The following is a 24609-nucleotide window of genomic DNA, read 5'->3' as shown; positions in this document are numbered from 1 at the left end:
GGGCATTTGGTTGGCCACTGTGAGAACAGGATGCTGGACCAGAGGGGCCACTGGCCTGATCCACCATTTTGTAACACCACATCTTCCCGGCTGGCACTCCTGTATGTTGCACTCATTTTCTCTGTCCGGGTCCTGAAGTGTTACCTGCAAATCCTTGGAGTAATTCACCTAGCCTGTGTGATATGGTATTTATAAACCTCTCTTGGAGTTGCTATGGTTTCCATTACATGCAGCCCATTTGGCATACGGCTCATTTCCTCTCACTTTCATCATCACAATGACTCCCGCCCACCCCCCTCACTCAGCTCTTGCATGCAATTGTCAGTTCAGGTATTATCATTGCCACAGACTATACAAGCACACCCACAGTTAAGAAAACGTTAGACACCCCCCCAATAGGTAAGAGAAGGAACACTGGTGATGAGAAATAGAAAATTTCAGTAATTTCAGACAAACAAGTGACTCATGAAGGACAACACTTTGGCCTATTAAGTTACATAACCTAGAAGTGATTTTGACTTCCTCCTAGTGAGAAGCATTGATACTTTTTCGTGCTTCTATGCGGGCAAGACAGAGACTTGGATGTAGTCCTGGCCCACGCTTGAGGCAAGGTGAGGCAACCACCTCAGGCAGCAGGGACAGCAGATCCCGATGTCAATCTTTCTCACCCGCCCCTGCTCCTGATGTAGATCTTCCCTGGTCCCATTTTATCTTGGTGGGGAGCATTTTAGGGTCTGCCTCAGGTGCCAAAATGTCTTGGGCAAACCCTCCCTTGGAAGGAGCTGTACAGATCATCTCATCTAACTCCATCTGGTGCAGAAACAGAGGACCCCCAACCCTCTGTTTGAAGAACTCCAGCAAGGGAGAGTTCACCACCCCTCTAATGAGTTCCATTAATAACAGAGTGCCTGCTGTCAGGTGTGCGTGCAGGAGCCAGGCCTTGTGACCAATAGGGCTTTGCAGGACTGGGGCCTTCCTAAGTTTGTTCTGAAGAGGCAAGACGCAGCCTCACAGCTGAGGCCAATTGGTAACTCACAGCACCTGGTGGCAAGAGCTGGGAAGGGATAGAAGGTCAGCATTTCCCTTTGGCTCTTTGCCACAGCAACACGCTCCCTGCCTTGCTGCGTTTGGCTTCTTGCTTCCTGATCCTTGAACTTCGGCTTCTTGACTCCTTGCTTCTTGCTCCTCGGACCCCTAACTTCGTGCCTCCCAGCTGTCTGACCCTCAGACTCTTGGCTTCCTGACTCCTGGCTTCTGGACCCCCGTTCCTGCTCCCACCCTGCCATCTTGCTCCCGGTCCTGATGTCCCCTGCCGGGACTTTGATCGCCCGTCAACCAGACTGTGACACCTGCTGAATCAGGCCCATCTAGTCCTGTCCTCACTGGGAACCCAGCAAGCAGGATCCGGCGCAAGTGTGCTCTCCCCTCCTTTGGTGTCCAGCAACAAAAGTTCAGAAGGACGGCTTCCTCAAACAGTGGAGGCTTAACATATCCTTCCTGGCTAGTAGCCATCAACAACCCTCCCCTCCATGAATTTATCCAATCCTCCTTTAAAGCTATCCAAGTCGGTGGCTATCGCTGCCTCATGTGGGAGCAACTAACTATGCACTGCATAGAAATCGTTTTATCTGTTGTGAATCGTCCATAAGTTCTAGTGCTTGGGAGGGAAACAAACTTTTCTCTATCCTCTTTCTCTATGCCTTGAACAATTTGATCATGGCACCTCTTACATGCCTTTTCTCTAAATTAAAACGCCCCAAACACAGGAACTTTTCATCACAGGGGAGTCGCGCCATGGTCAAACTGCTGTTCCTACTCACATCATATATTTCAAGCACATGTCATGCCCCCAAGAATCCTGAAAACTAGTGTGTGTTAAGAATGCCAGGAATTGTAGTTTGGTGATGGGTAAGCTGCAGTTCACAAGATATTTTTTTTTTTGGGGGGGGAGTAATGTATTTTGTATGTATGGTGTGAATGTGACCAGTCAACAAGTGTGCTCTCCCCCAAAAAATCCTGCATTGCAGGGGGGTTGGACTAGACGACCCTTGGGGTCCCTTCCAAATCTACAACAGCAGTACCCTCATAAGCCTGGGCTGTGTGTCTGGAGGTCCTGGGTTGCCCAGATGACAAGACCCTCTTGGCCTTGCTGATGTGGTCCAAAGGAATGCAGAGCAAGACATTTGACACCAGCTTAGCTGCAGGAACAGCCAGCAGGTGTACAAGGCATCATCCAACCATCTTAGAGACTCCACCCCAAATTTGTGTAGGATTTACTCCTTAGCCTTTTCTTCTCCCAAAGATATTTTGCAAGGCAGCAGCAGTTTAGGATCAGAGTTTTCCTTCTCCTAGATGGGCTACCGTCCCAAGTTGATAAGACTCATCTGCCCCTCACTTCCCTCTACTGCCTTCTTGACCACTGAACCCACTGGCCTCATCTGCTCAATCCACCAGAGCCTGTCTTTGCATGCAGGGGAAGTTCCTAACTCACCAAGGATTTGAGACCCATCAGATACCCCCACCTGTTTAGCCGGCCAATTGAAGCTGCTTCTCGGGGTGTGACCACTGTCGCATGTTGACAGCTTCCACGAGCCACAGGTGAGAGCTGAGTGCAGGATGGAGACCAAAGGCAGACAAACTAGCACAGGAGGAGCATGACATGTCCCCCACCAGAGGTACTACCCCTCCCATAACACCCCATACACACACCCCTTTTAACTTATTCACAAATACATTCTATTAAACCTAGTCACAGGTAGCCATATCTTTGCAATGTCCAACATATTCCACCCTATTTGTGCACACAAATCGACACCAGAATACAACAGGATCAAAACCAGCCTGCATTCATATTCACCAAGTTCTGCCATTTCCAAAGTACACAAATTGCTACTGGCATGAATCAGACAGCTCCTACTGCGAGAGGGAAAGTGGTGGGTCCCAAGAGAGTGTTGCCTTTTCCATGACAGCCCTTTCATTCCTTAAGTACTTTGATGATGTTGCCAGCTACCTTCCCAAAGGGAGACAGCAAGAAGAACGACTGGAGATAATGCTGGCAAAAGCGCCATGAGATGTCGTGCTCCTCTTACGCTCCCAAAGCAGGAAATCCAACTCAGCCACACCAGGAAAACAACAGAATATGTACACAGAACACACAGCACCACATAAAAAGAAAAAAGCGAGTCACCATTAGGACATTTATTATTTTCCCCAAAGTAGAGCTGCCTTTTGTTGGAGATGAACACAGTGCATCATTCACAGTCTTGACCCAATACATCATCTTCTATGTTAAAACAAAGTAAAGAAACACAACACAACCTTTATAGCTGGCTGCATATGGTATGATGGGACTCTGCTACGTAAACACTCTTGCTTCTCTTATGGAACCAAGTCACATCTGTAGTTCTGGACATATCTAGCAAGTGCTATGCTGACGAGGTGGCTATTACAACGAATAAGTAACAAAGCAGGGAGCCCTTATAAGGAAAAGCTCCCCGAGATGTTGTGTCAGTAACTTGGAGATCTAGGTGGAAACTAAACTAAGGCCGGGCCTAGACGGAAGTTTTTCTGATAGCTGATTTAGCACTGTAGTACTGAACTGGGGGAAAGACACCTCCAGGAAAAGACACCAGGTAATGCAATGTCTTGACCTTTCTTTCTTTTTTACTGTGCCACCCACACAGCATAGAACATACTTGTCCTTGGTCTAACATGGCTGGTGGTGGCAAGACCAGTAGAGATCTATACAGGGAGTAGCTCTACTCCCAGGTGACTCACTGGTGTCAGAGAGCAATATCCAACTGAACAGTTCTGCCAGTGCAAGAACTCTTATCTACACCATAGAACTTCTCTGTGTGACCCCTAAATCTGTTCTGGGTTTTTTTCCTACCTTAATCTAGAGCAAATTTAGGAGATGTACGGGGATAAGGAATGGAGGGAAATTTCCAAGCACAGCAGAAATGCAAATTATTTTGGATGAGTTGCCAAATGAACAGGTGGCTTGGAAATGCCTATTGATCATTTCAAGATGTCTAAGACCGATTTACATGACATTCCTGTTTTGTTTTGTTTTGTTTTGTTTTCTAAACTGGAAACCTTGCCTTAGGTGATTCATGTAACTCTGCTACAGCCAGATTCAATTGCAGTTCTGATCATAAACATTCATCTCCAAATACATAACTTTTGATAACGAGTTCCACACACTTACACCCAAAGCAAGTTCAAGAAGTGAGCTATACATTATTTTTGAAGGGTCCCAAAGAACAAGCCACTGTTGCGTGCCTCTTTTCATGTCCGTGGACCCTTGGTAATATTATGCAGAGATGAGAACCAATTTGCCATATCTGAAAAAACAGCTGAAATATGCAAAAGTTAGTGTAAATGCTAGAAAGCACCAGAAATAAGGGTGGGGGTGGGGAGGAGAGATTATTCCTGGATATCAAGGATGACGGCTCTATATCTTCAAGTTTAGTTTCCACAAGTGTTCCACCTTGGTATCTTATACTGCAAAGGTGCAAATGGCACTAACAAAGCCAATTAGAAAAAGGCTGGTCTAAAGCATGATGAAGTGCAAGATGCACACTCATTTAACATGACCTACTCTGGAGAGTTAAGCCACTATAACCTCTGGAATTTATCTGCCCTTACCAGGCCGAAGTATATCAAGAAACTTTTGCTTACAGTGGTATACAATGAGAAATCAAAGACAGCAGTAGATCCAGCGAAATCCATAGATTGACACAAGTGTAAAACTGAAACAAGAGCAATATTGGCCCTGAGATTTCAAACATCAAGGTTGTGATACAACATGATTTCTATGAGGGGCTCCTCCACGCTTTAAGCAGCGATTGCATTCACTGCACTTCCCCTGGTGCCAGCTGCAGCGAACACAAGAGGAGAGAAAAGTACATGTGCATTTCTTCAGAGCTGGGAGCAAAAGATGGCAAAGAGCTGTAACTGGCCACACTGTATATTTTGGAGGTATGCACCTCCCTTTCACATTTTATGATTATTAGTGTTCTAGCAAATATGACTGTAGCCATGACAACGTGACTGCAGTGTAAAGTGATCTCGGTATTTTCAACTTAGATCATACTGATGAGCTCTCTAAACAGGGGGAGAGGCAAAGAATAAAAATGCCAGCCCTACGATCAAGGAATCAGGTTCTAACTAGACAAACAATATGACCCAACAACAAGAGTACAGAACAGTAAGTTTTGTCAACTTTTTCCTGCAGAGTCCTATATCTGATTGGCAGATAAAAGCCAGGAAAGACTAGAACGTGAAAATCAGGACACTGGGAACTAGTGTTAAAAAAAAGTGCAGACAACCAAAAACACATAGGATTCCCTTGCTACATTTACAGCTTTTAGTATTCATCCATGAAATACCATGATTTCATTGTGTAACATTTTATTTTGTTCCCTTTAAAGTGCAAAAAAAGTTTAAAAGGGTCCTTGTCCGTAGGAAAAACTCAAGCCTTAAAAGATTTCTAAGTCTTTGTAATATTTTATAACTGAAAAGCTAAAATCCTTTGTGAGATGATGTCTGTTAAGCAGATCCAAATTCTGACATCCACTTCTCATATTTCTCCAAGTCTGCCGCTGAAACAGACTTGGAGATTTTCTTCAGAGCCAGGTCAAAGTCTCCCTTGGTAACAGGCATCTGAAGCTCTTCTTTAGATAACGCACGGATCTCTTCTGGGGATAAGCCATTAATGCGCCGCCTCATTGCCATCAAAGAAGCATCCCTGCAAAGGAAAATTCACAAGAACTAATTACTAACACCGTGTGCTAGGAACTATATGGATTTTGATTACCTCTCTTGTGTTGCAGGCCTCTAGCAGAAATGCAGAAGCATTTATTCTTAGCTATCTCAGCGTTCCCCTGTGGCGAAACAAGCTTGCACATCTCCAACACCCCCAACATTAATGTAACATAAAACAACACTTTGGAACGGAAATCCACTAAGGCATCTGGTAAATGTGCAGAGGATAATTAAAACGATAAAAAGGACCCACCCGCCCCTTTTTGCAACGATTTATGGAGCTGCTGAGGCAATTGTTCAGTTCATGAACTACTCTTTTGCATGTGCCAAATCTTCCAGCATCCAGCTTTATTGAATGTCCATGAGTGCTAGTGTTATGAGAGGGAGAAAACCTTTTCTCTACCGGCTTCCTCCATGCCATGTGTAATTTTATTAACTTCCATCATGTCACCTGTTACTTGTCTTTTCTCTAAACTAAAAAGCCCCCAATGCTGCAACCCTTACAGGGGAGTTGCTCCCAGGGGCAAAGGAAGGAGTCGTGACACCCGGGGCAGGCGTCACGATGTAGGGCGCATGTGCGGCATCGCTACGTACAACGCATGCGCCGTACATAGCGATGCCGCACATGCATTGTATAGCGGTTTGCCGCCAGCACTCCAGCGCAGTATGGACAGTGCCAGGATCCCTCTGGCGCCGCTAGTCGCGAACGGAGGATCCCAGCACCATCCGTATGCTGCTGGCGGCAAACAGCTATACAGCACATGTGCGGCGTCGCTACGTACAGCACACATGCATGCGACGCTGCACATGCGTGCGACGCTGCACATGCACTGTACTTAGCGGTTTGCTGCCAGTGCCAGGATTCTCTGCTCGCAGCTCCAGCCCATGAATGGAGGATCCTCCAAAAGCGGCTGCGGTGGCGCGATAGCTGCTCGTGCCACCACGAGCCCCCGCAGGGTGACTTCTTGTCACCCCCACAGGCATGGAACCCGGGGTTTACCGCCCCCCCCCCATTGTGACGCCACTGGTTGCTCCATTCCCTTGATCATTGGAAATACCCTGAGTTCTAGTGCTAGGAGAAACTTACATTCCTCAGACACCTATTAAGGGTCCTTCAATGAGAAGATCCATAGTGGCAAACAAGCTTCCCCTGCAATACATGTCTTTTCGGGTTATCAGTTCACAAGGAACAACAGTAAGACCTAAGAAACCTAATCTGCCTTCTGTGTGAACTGAGTGTATGGCCCGCCAAACGGTTCCAAGATCTTATGCAACACTCTGGGCTTCGTGCTGGTTCCTCAGCAAACTATTTGATGCAGAAAGGGTTTCCAGGGAAGGAGAATTTTAAAAGCACTGACGTAAAGGCAAAAGATTGAGTCGTCAGCAATGTACTCAAAAAAGCATTCAGTATGTGTAGTTTGCCTAGCAATTCCATTTTTCTTTAGCTTGCAAACCCAGGAAATAGGATACCTGCAAACATTAGTGATGTCAGCACCAGAGTAGCCTTCGATCTTCTCAGCAATTTCTTCCAGGCTGATGTCAGGATCCAGTTCTACTTCCCGAAGATTAATCTTAAGCAGCTCTGCTCGGCCTTTTGCTGCAAAAATAAAAGTTGTTTGATCAGAGCAGGGCTTGCAAACATGTAGATATTCAATAACACTTAACCCTGTAATTTGGTTTTATGGCGGGGGGTTACTAGGCAAAAGCAGCCTGGAAGCAATTTCGCTGGTGACGACTCTTGAATGTTAAAGACACTGCCACTGTATTAACTGCAAAAAGTGCATTTTAAAAGAGAATCAATTATATAATTTTAGTGAATTCTGTATGAAGCAGAGTGTGTGTGTACACACAGACAGAGAGAGAGAGAGAGAACGCACAATTTCCAATAGCCATTTTGCCATTAACTATGAAAACATCCATAGATATGCAATACATCCATAAACATGCACTCTCTATCCTATCCTACCCAAGGTTTTTCAGCAAACCTTGTATCAAGTGTCAACAATTTCTCAAAACCACCTTTTCTGTGCAGCCTTTGCTAATGCCTAGCTGAAACCAAACTTTAGCGTAGTTTGTCTGGGGGGAGTTGCTGGAGACTGAAGTTTTGTTGGGCCCTCTCCCCCACCCCCTACTGACCCCCCCCCCTTCTTCCCCCAGGTATGAAAGGGCAAGGCCACCTAAGGCAGCACCTTGGCCCATGCCTTGCCAACATGAAAAGTGTGATGCTAAGTGCAAACTTGGTGTTGCACTGAGCATCTCACAGGAGACCATGGAAACACATTGTTCTATTGGTCTACAAGACAACAGGACAATAAGAAGCTGTAGAAAGAGACAACTCAGCAGAAAACACCCTAAATGTTAGTCCTATTTAGCTAACAGCATTTGTTAAAGCAATTGGCATTAAATGAATTATTTGGTTAAGGTATTAAGTTACTGTTAAACCAGGTTGATCCTTTTTCACTTTCTTTCTAGACAAACAGAAAAATAGGAAGGGAAGGATCATTTTAATTATGAGAAAAAGGAAGTGGTTACACAGTGGGGGAAGCCAAGTGGAACGGATACACTCTAAATAAGGATGGGTGAATTCCTTCCCTCTCCCCTGTCAAACACACAGAGATCCCTCCTTTCCCTCTGTCCAATATATTTTGTTGTATTATCTTCAGTTTCTGAATTTAACACCCTCCCTATTAAAGAGTGTTTGCCCCAGCTGCTGAGGAGGGACCCCTGAACAAGTTTTAGATAATGAAAATGATTGCCCTGGTGATATAAGTGACCCAGGGGTTTCAGTTGAACAATGTTTCTTTTTAATTTAATTTAATTAAGTACATGCATTGGCCTTTGCCCACATTCTTCTCTCCTTTCCCTTTCCCCTCGTTGTTAGTTTTCGAGTGCAAGCTCTTTCTGAGCAGAGAGGTGCCCAATTTGCCCGTATGGTGCTGTAAGGCACAATGAACACTGATGGCATGGTATAAACATCAAAAACATAAAATACACAAGCTTCCCATCCATCACAATGTGCCTTTGGCAAGCTATAGTGTACTGGTATAAAAACATTCCATGTACACATTGTAGCTGGGAGTTCTGTACTGTGTTGACAGTTAAAAATAGTGGTCTCAAAAAACACAGAATAATAACTGATCTTTTAATAAGATTCTGCATGTATGTCTCACCATGGGTAACTTTGTACCTAAGAGTACCTAAAACAGCAACAGTGGAAATTATTTTTCCATGTTTTTTCCAACACTAGTCTTTTCCAGATGACCTGTTTATTGAACATTCTTCATGATCTGTTTGCAAAAGGTGGGGATGCTATAAGATGTCAGATGAAGCCGTTGTTATCCTACACTTTTCAGTGCAATTTTTCATCAATTACCTTCCTACAAAAAGTCTTATTTTTAAAAGTGTGTTCATTATGCAAGAGAGCCAAACCCACTTTAACTGCACAACCTAAATTTGCTGGTGTGACTGAATCCCACTCACAAAATACAGTGGTGCCCCGCAAGACAAATGCCTCGCAAGACAGAAAACTCACTAGAAGAAAGGGTTTTCCATTTTTGAGCTGCTTCGCAAGACGAATTTCCCTATGGGCTTGCTTTGCAAGACGAAAACGTCTTGCAAGTTTGTTTCCTTTTTCTTAACACCGTTAATACAGTTGCGACTTGACTTCGAGGAGCAACTCATAGAACGCAGTGTACATAGTAGCCTTTTTTGAGGTTTTTAAAGACTTTGGTGATTTTTGAAGCTTTTCCAAAACTTCTTTTGCAGCCATTTGGTAAGTTAAGCTTTTAAAACTTTTTTGGGGGGGGTTGGATTTTGGGTTGGGGTGTTTAGAATTCAAGGACTTGGTGTTGGGAAGGGGTTTGCAAGAATCTGGAAGCTTGTGTGGTTTTTTTTCTGCATTTTTATGATTTTCTGTGACCATTGGGCCACTCTGTTTTTTTTAAAAAAAATCTGGATTTGAATTTCTGTGTGCTGGGTGACTGGGGGAACAGTTGGGGAGGGGTTTGCAAGAATCTGGAAGCTTGTGGGTTTTTTTCTGCATTTTTATGATTTTCTGTGACCATTGGGCCACTCTGCTGTTTTTTTAAAAAAATTCTGGGTTTGAATTTTGAAATGCTCTTTACAGTATGTGTGACTTTAAAGAGCACTTAGTAAACTCTTGTTGTACCAAATTTGGCTTTGTTTGGACTTTTTTTGACCATAGGAACGTATTAATTGATTTTCAATGCATTCCTATGGGAAACCGTGCTTCGCAAGACGAAAAATTCGCTAGACGAAAAAATTAATTTCGTCTTGCGAGGCACCACTGTAGTGGCAATCTGGAAGGGGCACTGTATCCTTGTGGAGAAGAGGACACACCTTAGCAAAGTGCCCATTCTGCACTGTACAGATAGAAGCCAGAACCAATAACGTGGTAGAACGTCAGATGAGGTACTTCCCCCGCCCCGCCAATAGGGCTGAAAGCAATTATGGCTTCAAATGATTAAAACCATAAATGCAAACAAATGTCTGCCTTTCATCTTCTCTTTTGCATTAGCAATAAGGGGGAAGTTTAGATCGATAACATGATAGAGATCTGCAAGGCAATTTAAATCATATGTAATACCCCAATCAGCCATAAAGTCAGGGCTGCCATTATAAGCTGGAACTATTAGTATTTATTGAATGTGTGTAGTCAGTCTTTTCTCCAAGGAGCTCAAGGTAGCATGCATGGTTCTCCCCCAACCATTGTCAGCTATTTTATTCTGACAACAGCCTTGTAAAGCAAAGCCAAGAGGGTGACTGGTCCAAGCTCACCAGGTGAATTCATGGCTATGTGAGGATGTGAACCAGAGACTCCCTGATGACAGTCCAACACTCTAGACACCACACCACACATTACATATAACATGAAGTTGACACAGCAAAACTAAATCTCTAGGTTAAGCATTTCCCCTCTTCTCTGTAACCTTTTGGATCGCTTCTCATGTATCAAGACATCACACGGTAGTGATTCTCCCATCCTACCAGCAGAAACCGAAGGTGTGGAGTAGGGAAACTCACACCAATGTCATCATGATATATATTAAGTCAACCTCAACCTTACAAGGGGAGAGGGGAAGAATGTATGCTAGAGATGCTATTATTGCCAGTAGCCCCATGCTGTGCTCCAATATGTTGTTTCAACCCTTAAGAGTTATCTCGAGGGGTCATGGAGGCAAGCAGGCATCCCAGTGTATCAAGAGAAGATGCCACTTTATAAAGCTAAAATGATAAAGGATCTTGAAAATAATAGCGTATATGACTGACAGCCAAGGAGAAGCAATATATGATATGGCATCCTCAGGCAGGGGAACAATCAGCGTGCTACGATCTGAACGGCTGGAAATCTAGTCGTAAAGGTCAGGCGAGAGTTGATTTACAGCAGCGCCAGCCTGAGAGTGAAAATTCATGGATCCGCTTCTCTGCATTAATCGGCAAGTGCATGGAAATGCACTGGCAATATTTCTTTAAAAGATGTCTGAAGGCGGCCTTTGATGCTCAATCAAGGACTGTTAAACATTCAAAATAAGTCCAAGCTCATTACCATCTCTCTCACCGGGTCTGCAATGGAATACTGCAACCCTTTCATTCTCCAGTCTCAACCCTTAAGGGGAAAGGGAGGGAGGAAGAGAGCACTGGCAAGTTATTAGCTGCTGAAAATGCAACCAAATGTTTGCAGCCGAAGTGTCAAATGAATTCTTCAAATAGCAAAATGTAAGGAAAGTGCATCTGGACAGAAAAGATTATGGCCCTCCCACCTGTTGGCAATGGTATATAGATCCTTTTCTCCAGCCTCCTTCTCAAAGCTTCGTCAATGTCCCAGGGAAAATTTGTAGCAGCCAGCACCAGCACCATTCTCGAAGGGTCGTCGTTTTCCAGAGCCCCGCCTACTCCTACATCAACAAAAGACATAGCAGACAACAGGGTACTATTTCTATTATTTATTAGATTTTTCAGACATCCAAGAACTGAGCTTATCCTATACTTCAAAGAAACAAAACCACCAAACAATTAAAATCACAGTTCCAATAAAACTAGTTTATATAACACAGAGATCCTATAAAACTAGTGCAACAAAAGCTAAGCAGATATTCCAGCTCAGAATACATTACACAGGGGAGCCACTAAATCCTCCTCAACTAAAGAACACCAGCCTAAAACCATGAAATGAAGAGGTTAAGGCCCCAAACTTTTTGCAGCCCAGGGGTGCACAGAGAAATCTAAAAACCAATTGTGGGCAGCACCATAACACAAGTGACTGGGGGGGGGGCACTTGCCTAGGCATAATATGATGAGTACAGAACAGAGGCAGTGTACGAGGCCCAATACCAAACCCTGTTCAGTGGAACCTCAGTTTTTGAAAGTAATCCATTCTGGAAGACCGTTTGACTTCTGAAATGTCTGAAAACCGAAAACTAAAAACAGTAGCCTCAATATAATAGGGAAACCCAAAACGGAAGCCGTGTGGCACGTTCGGCTTCCAAAAATCGTTCAAAAACTGAAGCAGTTACTTCCGGGTTTTTGGAGTTCGAAAGCCGAAACGTCAGTCAACAGAGACGTTTAACAACCGAGGTTCCACTGTATTTGCTCCCACAAAGCACAACCAGGTAACCCAGTCCACAGAAGGAAACTGATGATGCTCAGGAAAACACATCCAAACAGCACTGGAGGGTAAGTAGGCATTTAGATGGCCAGGAAATGGAGTGGACAGAAGGGTTAATTTTCCCTAGCAATTCTTTACCAGTTTTCAAAGCAGCTACGCAGGCTGCTAATTACTATAAAACAAAACAAAAAAATGGTTGTTATTATTAAAAATGGTTATTATTTCTCATGTCTTGTGTATTGTAATATATTATTTTTTATTCTTATATTTAATCATCTTTATTAAGTAACCTGGGAACAGTCTTAAGAAGAGTATATAAAACTTTTTACATACTCAAATATATAATTTGCCACTTAATTGGGAAAATGCATTTTAAGTGGTCTTTGTAAAGAAAAATGAACATAAAACTTGAGTAATTATGCCATGCTCTTCGTTTATATTACATTTACATTTCACATTTCTTCTGTGATAGAATTCCAAGCAGCTTTCGTGGTCCCCCAGACAGACCCAGAACAGCTTAGCTTCAGCAAGGTGGCTGCATCATGTGTCCTCTGACCTGCCCAGAATACTTATGTCAGCAAAAGGTGGACAGCTTAAAACGAGAACAGTTCAGGACAAGTTGGTAAATATGCTGCTTTTTAACTTGCTGCACGCATTCTCCAAAACAAGCGTACAAACAATTTATAAAAAGGGAAGGGAAGCTCCAGTGCAGATATCAAACTTTACCATCCATCTGAACAAGCAACTCAGATTTGACCCGACGGCTTGCCTCATGTTCATCAGAGGTGCCTCTGCGGCTACAGATGGAGTCTATTTCATCAATGAAAATGGTTGTGGGTGCATAAAAACGGGCCTTGAAACAAAGAAAACATTTACTAAACACAACATTTCAGTTTTTGTGAGATTCCATCACATACAAGATGTACCTTAAGTGATGTTCATTCATTTCATTGAGTCTACTCTGAGCAAAGCTTGGTTGACTATGCCCTTTTGACAAAGATGTGCTGTCCAGCTTACCTTACAACATCTGCCTTAGGAACAGCATCTATGTATCTAATGCTAAATCAAAGCTGGTTTGGGATATTCTTTTAGAACCACTTGCATGATTGCAGAAAGGCAAATAATATATCTGATTAAATCACACAAATATAGAAAAATAAAGTTTTTGTCAATTTATCTCCAAAAACAAGAGGGGGGGGGAGCAATCAACAAGAGGGGGAAATGTTAGGTTAGCAGTTTTCTTAACATTTTGTAGCTATAGACAGCAGGTGGCCAACATGGGTTCCTCCAAATGTTATAGGACCACTGGCCATGCTGAATAGGGCGACTGGGAGTTGGAGTCCCACAACATCTGGAGGACACCAAAGTATTATAGATTATGAGGGCTCTGGCTTCAGTGGAGTAAATGAGCCCTCCCTAGCCACTGGCTCAGCTGGTAAGGTGCTACTGAATGTTTATTAATATTCCAGGTGCTTAGACACTTGCTTGTTTTTTAATTGTCAGGTTGTCAGGACAAAAGACATAGGGCTGCATTGTCGGTAGGAAAGTTTCAGCAGAGCAGATGTAGAGATCACTACTGTGATGTTGGCCAACTGTTATGTTTCTGTGTGTGTGTGAGAGAGAGAGAGGGGGGGGAGAATGGACTTAAAAATGGTACATGTACAAAAAAAACCACTCAATGTTTCATTATTATTATTATTGCAAATCTCTTGAAAAAATTAAAGTATTGTGGCACCTTATAAAACTTGAAAGATTTGGCCCTGTTTGTGTGTCTGCAAACGTAAGTTCTAGTTACTGTTGGAGTCATTTCTAAAATATTGCAAACCGTGAATTAGTCAGATGTGTGACATAGTTCTGACACAACGTTCTAAGGAGCTGTGGGGCTGTGGTGATTGAATCATTATATTTTACATATGCATGTTAATCAATGAGCCTCTTTTGTAAAGCAGGTATCAAAGCAGCCTACCTCACAAGAATTGTGTAAAGATGAGTACATGTTGTTTAGAAAGCATTTTGCAATTACAAGTGCTACGAAAATGAAAGGGGGAAATGCAAAATATGAAATAGAAAGAAGAAAACATTTTGAATAAGAAACAAAAAGAAAACAAAAACAAAAACCAACCTCAAAAGGCGGAAAGTTAAAGAAATATCAAGCCTTGACTCTGATAAATGCAAAACATTAAAGGAAGCTGTGAAAGATTTCATACTACAGGTAAACAACACACACATAATGAGTCATTTTGGGAACAGATGCCATTAGTTCTAAAAGCTGGGGATATTACAGGCACTCTGTAGCACAATGTTGCTGGTTGGTATAACATGGTTGGCAAATGTGGCTGAGAAGCCTTATTACCCCAATTAGTAATGATAGTTCTAGGACTTCTAAGTACGCCCATTGAAATCAATGGGCACAACAAACTCAGGTTCATTCATTTCAATGGGTCTGCTCTGAATAAAACTGAGTTGGATACTATCCAATGTGTTGGAGTGACTTAGATGCCCACTAGACAACAAGAAACTGTGAGACTTGAGCATCAGTAATGCTTACCATTTCAAACAACAAGCGAACTAACTTTTCAGACTCGCCTCGATACTTTGATGTCAGAGTGGAGGAAGAAACGTTGAAGAAAGTCGTTCCACATTCTGTAGCAACAGCCTTCGCTAGCATAGTTTTACCAGTCCCGGGAGGGCCAACCATCAACACTCCCTAAAATTAAATGAGGGCAATTGAATAAGCACAAGCGGGTACAAGTGCACAACGGTGCAGAATAATAAAATTAAATGAACTTGTCTAAACACAGTCTAGCATTGTCAAAGCCAGTTGTGCTATTACGATAATCTGCTGCTGTTGATTCATAAAAACCGTAATTGATTTCATTAACGCAAAGCTGACTGCTACTTGACACCTGAAAGGCAACGGAAGATTAGAGAGTATCTCCTATAGTTTAACCCTTTTGTAGTTACTATTGTAGAAATATTGAGCTAAATTGAGCCTAGAAGTCTTGCCGCAGGATAAAATGATAAGACATGGGTTGTTGTTTTTTTAAAATTGGAGGTATACTAAGATGGTGCACATCAGTTTACAATGAGCAAGCAGGGTGCTAGTTGTGGTCCAAGGGTCAGAGTCCCAGCAGATAAGTGCATCTCAGCAAAACACTCACCCTAGTGGGCTCTCCAGAGCAATACATTTTGAACCAGCACTGTTTTTTTCTTGGCAGGGTGCCCAGGAAAGGAAGAGGAGTTTGTAGGCACTAATGAGAGACTGCGGAAGAGAGAATGAGAACAACCTGCTCTTCCAGCTTCCACAGGTTGACTTTACCTGGAGGCTTTTCCCTTTCAGCAGCACAGATCAGAAAAGTGCCAAGATCCAGGCGCCAGCAGAATGTATTTGGCTCTAATCTGTGGGATGTAGTAACTTTCTAATCAGACATTTGGCTGATTAAACTATCTATCACCTTTTAAATGTGTTTTTGAGAAGGGATTGTTGGTTTTTGTTGTTGTGTATTTTGTGTTTTCCTTTTGTGTTTTTATTCTGTAAACTGCTCTGTGATCTTCGGATGAAGGGCGGTATATAAATTTAATAAATAATGATAATAAATACCACTGTAGCAGGTTCCCCTCCCACCCCAAATTAAGTTTGCCACTTTATGGAGAAAACACCTTACACTGAAATTAATAGATGACTGTGTACAATGAACAACCTGCCACAAACTCAGATTCAATACAGCCTCGCCCCATACAAACCAACCTGAACCCTGCAACCAGCACCTGAGGCCCTTCTTCATGTGCCTCCTCCACAAGAGGTCTGGAGGGCAACAACACAAGAACAGGCCTTTTTTTGCCGTGCTTCCTCATTTGTGGAATGCTCTCCCCAGAGAGAAGGGGTAGGCACCCTAAGGCCCTTGGGGCAGATGCGACCCAATCGCCTTCTCAATCCAGCCTGCGGATGGTCCAGGAATCAGCGTGTTTTTACATGAGTAGAATGTGTCCTTTTATTTAAAATGCATCTCTGGGTTATTTGTGGGGTATAGGAATTTGTTCTTTTTCTTCTTCTTCAAAATATAGTCTGGCCCACCACATGGTCTGAGGGACGGTGGACCGGTCCACTGCTGAAAAAGGTTGCTGACCCCTGCCAGAGAGACTTGCCTGGTATCATCATTATATATATATATATATTTAGGTGCCAGGCAAAATCTTTCCTCTATAACCAGGCTTTTGGCATTTAATTATCTGTGGTCTTTTAGAAGTGGGCAGGGTGTTTCTAATGTATTTCTTTTTCTTTTTGATCTTAAAGTATCTCTGTGAGGTTTTTTCCTCAGTCTGTTTGGTTGGTTTTATGTTGCTTTGGGTTGTCCTGGTAAGATAAAGCAACTATCAAATTTAATAAATATATAAATCAGGTGACCTTTCTACAATACAAAGGCCGTCCCTGCTTTAAAAATTAGGGCTTCATCAAGCACGCATGCAATATGAATTGGCTTCCTGAATCTCCTGCATGTTGTTTCTCCTGCGTCCTGCCCAGCAAAGCTCACAAGCACCCATCAGCATGCACACGATTTAGCTTCTGCTAAGTGTTCGGGGCAAAACAATGTTTCTTCTATAAATCCTATGCACAGATGCAATTGCCCATGTAGTGGCCTGCTTTGGACACTCATTCCATGGTTTATGAAGCCAGAGATAAGCATCAGGGCCAAGCGCTCCTCCCCTCAATCCCATCATGCACCAGCTTCTGGCTGTGTATTAAGCCAGAGTTCCCCATTGCACTTGAACCAGGAAGTCTGGCTTAATGTTGGTTAATAAACCAGGAAAATAAGTCAGGATCACATTATGGTTTATGAAGCCTGGAACCATCATTCAAACCATCCAATATTTTCAAGCACTTCTGCAGGAAGATACTGCACACCTAAAGAAAATACAAGTCACCTCTTAGTGTGAATTGAAAGTTGAAAGGAATACAGTGGTACCTCGGGTTAAGAACTCAATTCGTTCTGGAGGTCCGTTCTTAACCTGAAACTGTTCTTAACCTGAGGTACCACTTTAGCCAATGGGGCCTCCCACTGCTGCTGCACCGCCACCACACAATTTCTGTTCTCATCTTGAGGTAAAGTTCTTAACCCAAGATACTGGGTTAGCCAAGATACTGAGTCTGTAACCTGAAGCGTCTGTAACCCGAGGTACCACTGTATATCAGCATAGTACAAAGTAAAAAAGAATATCCAAAGTGTTTCAACTGACAGACAGGAGCAGGGGGAATAGAAGCCGTTCTGATAAACTAGTAAGCGTCTGTGTTTCACAAACTCTGTCTTCAGGGACAGAGCTTATCTAACTAGAAATATCAACTTAAAGTACTCTGAAAGAAGACAGATATTAAAGCTTGTTCACCTTTGGATGATGAGGACCCAGAGCTGTACTTTAAAAATATATATCTCTAAGAGCTACTGGATAATAGTCTCAACTGCCACCATGTCCTTCTTTTCTAAAACCCTAACCCCACTTCACTTCTTCTTCACCCTACCCAAGTTAGCCTGAAGCTAAAAATTTGCCCCTACCTAACCCTGCCCTTTGATTCTCAAGGTTTCACTATCCTGTCCTACCAAACTAATCCTTCATCTGCTGGGAAGATGGGAATTAGAAAGGTGGGAAGAATGTCAACCTTGTTCACATGCAGGTCCCCGCCCCCTTTTCTCCTATTTACGTTGTTGAACTGTTGACAATGTTCAGATCTTTTAAAGAGCCCCCGAAGAGCTTAGGAGCTAGAACTTAGCCATCACTGGGAAAGGCTGGGGTCTTACTGCAGAGGATTTTCACCATCAGAAATGCACAGCAATAATTTAAGGAGAGCAGTTGCCACCATGCTCTCTCATCAGACACTCTGCTGTTACTGCACATATTTCATTCCCCTGCAAACCTAAGATCAGATTAAATTCTAACAAGAATTTCTTTTTTTCAGGGTAATAAAATTAGCCGAAATTAGAATTGCACATCACAATAGACTTTATGCAATTAATATCTTACATAAAACACCACGACAATAAAATAACTAGTTAAAAGCTATCCACTCTGCAAATTAAAAATTGCCTGCTCCTCAGAGTGGGGTGGAGATTACTTTGAAAGAATGGCATGGAGAAGACTTATAAAAACAAATCAACCGAAAATGCAATTATTCAAAATTGTTTTCCCCTCCCCGATTCTTTGGGCATAATGGACTCACTGTGTCTAGATTTTCCATTAACTCTCACTACCTCTATAGCCATTTAAGGACTCTCCTAATGTAGGCTCCAACGTACGTTTATGGGTAATTAAATCACAAGTGTTCATATTATTTCTATACAGCTGGTATTTAAATGGCATTTCTATGGCTGCAGACATTCTCCTGAAATCAAAGGTAAAAGCTGCAGAAGATAAAACTGTATTTTGTAATATCGTTAAATACTTGGCCATAGTAATAAAATGGGCTCTGATCCACACGCAAAAAAAATATATTGTTTTTGAAAAAAATTAAATACTCTCTTTAGAAACAAAGGCAAAAAAGAAAACAAACATAGATAGATTAAAAAACCCACCAGAAAGTACGGAAGAACAAAAATGGGGCAGTATCTGATGAAGTGCTTCCACAAGTGCAAGAATTTCTGCTTGCACAATGGAACACTTCCTCCCCCTCTTCTTATTTAATAAATAAATAAGAGACCATTTAGGATATTTCCATGGTGGTTGTAGTAGTCATAAAAACATAAACAACCCTAGATAAATTAAAGTGAAAGTGCCATGAGATCCAATCATGTTTTGACTCTTTAAACTCATACCTATATAGCAGGAGAAACTCTGCCCCACCCTGATGTCACTGCACCACAACTCCAATCATTTCTGGCCATACCTGCTGTTGGCTGATGGGAATCTATCTTCATCTGGCGAGCCATGGATTCCCATTCTCTGCTTTATAGGAACCCAGATGCTAATCTGCACTGTATTCCATTCCACACAGTTGGCCTATTTTTCAAAGCTCAGCAGTTGCACAAAGTGAATTTATGAAACGCCTTGCTATGTTTCTTTATGATAATTGATTCCAGCAATGAATGGCTAGTTAAAATCCTTTACACAAAACTTATCTTTTCTTTCTGGCTCAGTCAAATCTAGGAATTTTCCACATATGCTCAAGTGCGCTGCAAGGGGTGGGTGTTTTGATGGGAGCACAGCGGGGTTTGCCTTGCTGTTGTAACCATTGCTAGTTGAACAGTGGGAAGCACAACTGGCGCCTGGCCCTTCTTAGCTCTAAGTACAGTTCAAAGGAAGCAAAACCGGAACCTCTCTGATGTCCACACAAATATATCTACCCATAGCTGTCTGTTTCATACAGCGGGCCTACTTTGGAAATAAAAGCAGCTGTCCTGAGAATTGTTCTCGAGAGAGCCTGAGCACACAAGAGCTGGCTGGTTGCTATCCAAGTTATTACTCAGAATGACTGACACCAAATTTCGGCCAATAACGGTGAAAAATCACCCTCCATAATGCAAACAAGAGGGGATGGAGGAGATGGAGGAGAATAGACCATACTGACTGTCTTGGAAGAACTGTTCCCTGCCTTGCAGGCCTTTCGCCACCTGGCCTGCAGGGCCCTAACTGACTGAAGCTACAAAAGTTGAGGCTGCTGAACAGACACTTGGGTTGGGGTGTTGTTCCAGGGGATGAGGAGATTGTTGATGCTGTGGTTTTTTGTATCTTTATTTTAGATCTTGTGAGATACGTGGAAATTGTTCCGTTTGGTTGTGTATTTTTAATGCTTCATTTATTGACTACTTTTGTTAAGTTGCAGTTTTGTATTTTTTCATGTTGTAAGCCTTGAGCATGGTTTGAACTGTGGAAAGGTGGCATAGAAACAAAATTATGCATGTATGTATGTATGTATGTATGGAGAGAGAGAGCGCGCATCATTCCATATTTTTCCCAGCGTCTGCATTTATTGCTTAGCAAACATTCTGCACTTTTCAGTTTCCCAAACACCTGTTAGGTCCTTTGATCATGATATACATGGCAGAAGAAAGGTCTATCAGGATCTACAGGCTGCAATTTCCACATTGGTTTCTAATGTGTGATTGTTGATCAAAACAATAAGCTATATCATAATATCCAAATGTAAAATGAGATCAGCAGAAATCCAGGAATATTTATATGCCACCCTTGCCTTATGGTCACAGGGCAGCACACAGAAATTAGACAAATACAACCCTAATTAAAATGACAACAACATAAAAAGCAATACACAAAATGGTACAATGGGGAAATATGTCTCAAAACCCCTCCTTTTCCCTTTGTTACTATGTATTTGTATATATATTTTCTTTATTGTAATTCTCTTTGAGACCTTCGGGTAACAAGTGACCAAAAAGTTAAATAAATAAACAAATCCATCTAAAACATCCCATCCTTCCCCAAAAGCTTGGCAGGGACAGATGCATCTTGACCCATCATCTAAAAGAATGGAGTGACTGAACCTGATCCACATAAAAAGAACTAAGCCTCAAATATCCCCAAAGTTTCAACTGTATCCACAGTTGTGACTCCCAAATAAAATGAGGTCATCTGCCAGTGACAACAGCATCATCTCAAAACACACCCAATAACCAGATTAACTCTTTGTAAACCAATACAAATGATCAAATTTAACATGCAGCTCTGCAATTTTGGGCAGCCAATTATAGGAGGAAACGTCTAAATACACAATGCAGTATTACGCATATACACATCTTTTGTACTTACAACTACATAGACATGAATACAATAGTTTGATGGTTCTCACCTTCCAAGGTCGCCTGATCCCCTTGAAAAAATCCGGCATCCACATTGGAAGAACAACTGCTTCCCTTAATAATTTTTTGGCTTCTTCCAAGTCTGCTATATCATCCCTGTGACAGATCAACCGAGATTAGAAGATTCATGCACAATATATTCTGCTTCAAAAAAGTAACATCTTTCATTTATTTTAAAATAAGTAACAGCGTTTTCTTAAGCAGGATGCAAGTAAAAGCCAGCCTCCTGAAAATGGCTTTCTACATGAAAGACATGGGTGGGGGAGAATGACTTTCAACTAACCCTGCCACAAGATGTTGAATAATAAGAATAGTAATAATAAAGGCTCCCTGAAAGAATGATCACCAAGGAAACATTTTTAAATGTGAGAAAACGCTCAAGGGCATTTTAATGAGTGCCTGTAATGAAGCTTTTGCTCATGGTACTAAGAATGAAAATCTTGCTTTATGTTCTGAACAGTACACCATGAGCAAAAGAAGCTCTCTTGATAAAACAGAAACACAAATGAACCACTTCAACCAGGTGGGAGGTGAGGCTGTCAAGCCTGAAGAGGCTAGTTACATGTCTGCTTACAGTAGTGGACCAGGTGGTCCCAATATAGGAGAAATATCCACTGTAAAAATCATGACACACAGAGCTAGCCCTCTATGAGTCTATGAAATATATGAGATCCACTGAGTGACTGTACCAGATGCCCCAAATATTTTAGCCTTCCAACACTCTCCTTTAGTTCAATCTCAGGCTGAAATGGTAGCCTGGACCCAGCAAAAAGGGGAGGCTGCCAACAGTCCTGCAGGTTGGAGAGGATTAGGCTAGTACTGCTCTTTTGGGAGGGGGGAAGGGATAGGGTGTGAAGTTGAACACGTTCAGAGAGCCCTAACAGCAAGGAACATCACTGAACACCTTTCAGGAGGTAGGATCCTAAAAGAAACTGTAAGGCCCACACTATTTGGGCTGGGTAAGACAGCATCATGCAGGACCTCAGTTAAAGTTAGCTGAGAACTTTGGATCCTCTGTTTCTAGGTGGATTACATGCCCTGTCCATTACTGGTTATATGACCATAGGTGGGAAAAGGGAGGCTTCAGAAATTGTCCTTGCAGTCCCTCATCTTCTTTACTCTTGCATCCACACACTATGCTGAGCTAAGCCTAGGTTCATGGGGTAAGCTCTCTTCTCACTAACCACAAGCCAAATGGAAGCAAAAAAGACCAAGGAGGTGAAAATCACCTGTGAGCTGCTTTCCAACAGCCAGACAAAGCTTGGATTACCGTGTCACGTGAACCAGACTTGATGCCAGTTTGAGCTTAGTTTGAGCCTTGGCTCACTGGAACTTAGCTTTGAATATTGGGGATCATAACTACAAAATCAGTTTTTACCTTGTACTTTTGGGGCAGGAACATGCCTTTGAATATATCCAGAGCACTCAATGTGCAGAGAATGGCTGTAGTGTAGGAAGAAAATGCACTCACAATACAAGTTGCAGAAAGGTAGCTGTGCATTCTGTTTTTGCAACTAAGCTCTAGTCCACCACAGCTTATGCTGGTTTTTAAGGGGCCACAAGCCACTTTTCCTGTTTTTTCCTTGAGTTTTACTTACTATGCAGTAACCACAACCTCAGGATGAAGGTATCTGGTTTCTTGGGCAGATAAGAATTCTAGCATTTCTCACTTTACAAAGTAAGCACTGTACCAATGAATACTTAGATTCCTTGACACGATGTCTCTTTCGAGAGCTTCAACCAGATCTTTGTCATATCCTGCTCCATCAAACTTCTGAATTTCACCATCACCAGCACCATCCTGGGGGATCTTCTTTCCCTAGATCAAGATGTTGAAAGCTAATCAACTGAAAGTTAAAAGAATTCTACAGCTACGTTTCTTTTTGTTCTTTTGAGCTGTTCTCTGTGCCATACTCCCTTCATCATCATACCTCAACAAGACATGAAAGCAAAAGACTAAAAAAAGCCCCCCCCCCAACACACACACAGGGGGAGGGGGAGCACAAGCACATTTCAAGAAAATGCCAAGGGGGGGGGTTAAAAGCAGGTACATCAGATCAATATACATTGTGGGGGGAATTGGGATCACTAACTGAGAATTGCTAGCACTATGTCCCCTGATCCCACTGTTTTGTTTCAAAGGGAATTATGAACTCTGAAAATAGGGAAAGGTTGCATTTAATTAAAAGCAAGGGGCAAATTAAAGGTTCTTGAAAACAACTTAGGATTTCCAGGGAAGTTCTAGAACTGGCAACGGTGCTGCAAGTTGGAGAGGATTTTGAGGGTACTGTTTTCAGGGAGGAATGAGATTCTGAGCTAAGCTCCACCTAGGGTAGCTATGCTTCAGTTTTTGTAGTTTGATTTTCGAATGTGCAAATCAGATAAATCCACCTTTAAATATGAACTGAATCAAATTTCATCCTCATCCCTACATGCCAACAATCTCTTCATTTTGTTTTTAAACCAACACAGTTCAGTGTTCCTATAAATACTTTAGGTTTATGAAGTTTATGAGACAGCAGCAGCTCCATACTGCACTACAAATAGTTCAGAAAGAACCTTTTAGATGCCTTGCAAGTTTACAGTACCCAGTGATGCAGAAAAACATCTGCAGGTTGGTTGTTTTTAGCCAAGCTAGACAGAATTAAGAAACAATTTGTTCTCTACATACTTCAAATCAAATCAGAAAGTGTCATTAGCTGCTTGGGATAAGCGGCTAATGAGAAAGTGAACAGATGCAGCTGGGGAATTGGGCGGCACAGGTAAGCCAGATAGCAGAGGAATAGGAGGGTACGGAAGTGGTAATTTATGGGGTTCCCTGTGTAGGGATTTCTTCCCAAGTCCCTTTGGAAGCAGAATACTCCTGTCTGGTTCCTTCCCAAGCCCACTTTTTAAAAAAGAGTAAGCAGAGATATTCATAAATCTCTGACCAACCTTTCCTTTTGCACAGAAAAGCAACATTGAAAATTTCATTTAAATCAGAAGATTGTAGCCAAAGGGTGCAAAATCTCAGAAGGAAAGGAAAGAAGACCATTAAACTTGTGCAAGGCTGCCCGCAGCTTTGTCCTCTGGGTGCTGGCTCCTTCGCACAAAGCTCACCCATCATCTGTGCCCTACAGCAGCTCAGCAGGCAGGAAACAATATAGTACTGTAACCCACGACAGTACTTCTTCATGCAGCTGCCCAGGCTATGCATCTTCACATTTTGTGCTCCATTTTGCAATATAAAGTATAAACTATTTCCTTTCTGCCACCTAGTGACCAGATTCTTTGCATTAAAAATCCCCGGCTGAGAGGTAAGCAGAACTGCTTTGTACAATAAAGGGTCCTTTGCACAATGCCACTGCTTTAGGATTACTATTCCCAGCAATAGCTGCATATCAGTGGAAGTTTAACCCATGTACAAGTTCTGTA

General features: G+C 42.4%; 2 protein-coding genes across 5 annotated transcripts in view; one reads left to right on the top strand and one right to left on the bottom strand.

Annotated features, from left to right (window-relative positions):
• The window catches only part of USPL1 (ubiquitin specific peptidase like 1), a 162741-nt gene that overhangs the window by 39726 nt on the left and 98406 nt on the right, over positions 1-24609 (top strand). The window lies entirely within an intron of this gene.
• Positions 3184-24609, bottom strand: part of KATNAL1 (katanin catalytic subunit A1 like 1) — a 34921-nt gene continuing 13495 nt past the window's right edge. For all 4 annotated transcript variants that reach the window (XM_081197968.1, XM_081197967.1, XM_081197970.1 and 1 more), the window contains 7 exons: positions 22887-23014; positions 21186-21291; positions 14940-15098; positions 13118-13244; positions 11547-11681; positions 7237-7363; positions 3184-5749 (listed from right to left, as the gene is read on the bottom strand). In XM_081197968.1, coding sequence (XP_081054094.1) covers positions 5551-5749; positions 7237-7363; positions 11547-11681; positions 13118-13244; positions 14940-15098; positions 21186-21291; positions 22887-23014 — 981 coding nt within the window. In that variant the 3' untranslated portion in view covers positions 3184-5550. The remainder of the gene's footprint in view (positions 5750-7236; positions 7364-11546; positions 11682-13117; positions 13245-14939; positions 15099-21185; positions 21292-22886; positions 23015-24609) is intronic.

Source organism: Podarcis bocagei, assembly GCF_964188305.1.
Source record: "Podarcis bocagei genome assembly, chromosome: 6".
NCBI classification, from domain to species: Eukaryota; Metazoa; Chordata; class Lepidosauria; order Squamata; family Lacertidae; genus Podarcis; species Podarcis bocagei.
The sequence above is the reverse complement of the archived record's forward strand: the minus strand, read 5'-3'. Positions and strand labels throughout refer to the sequence as shown.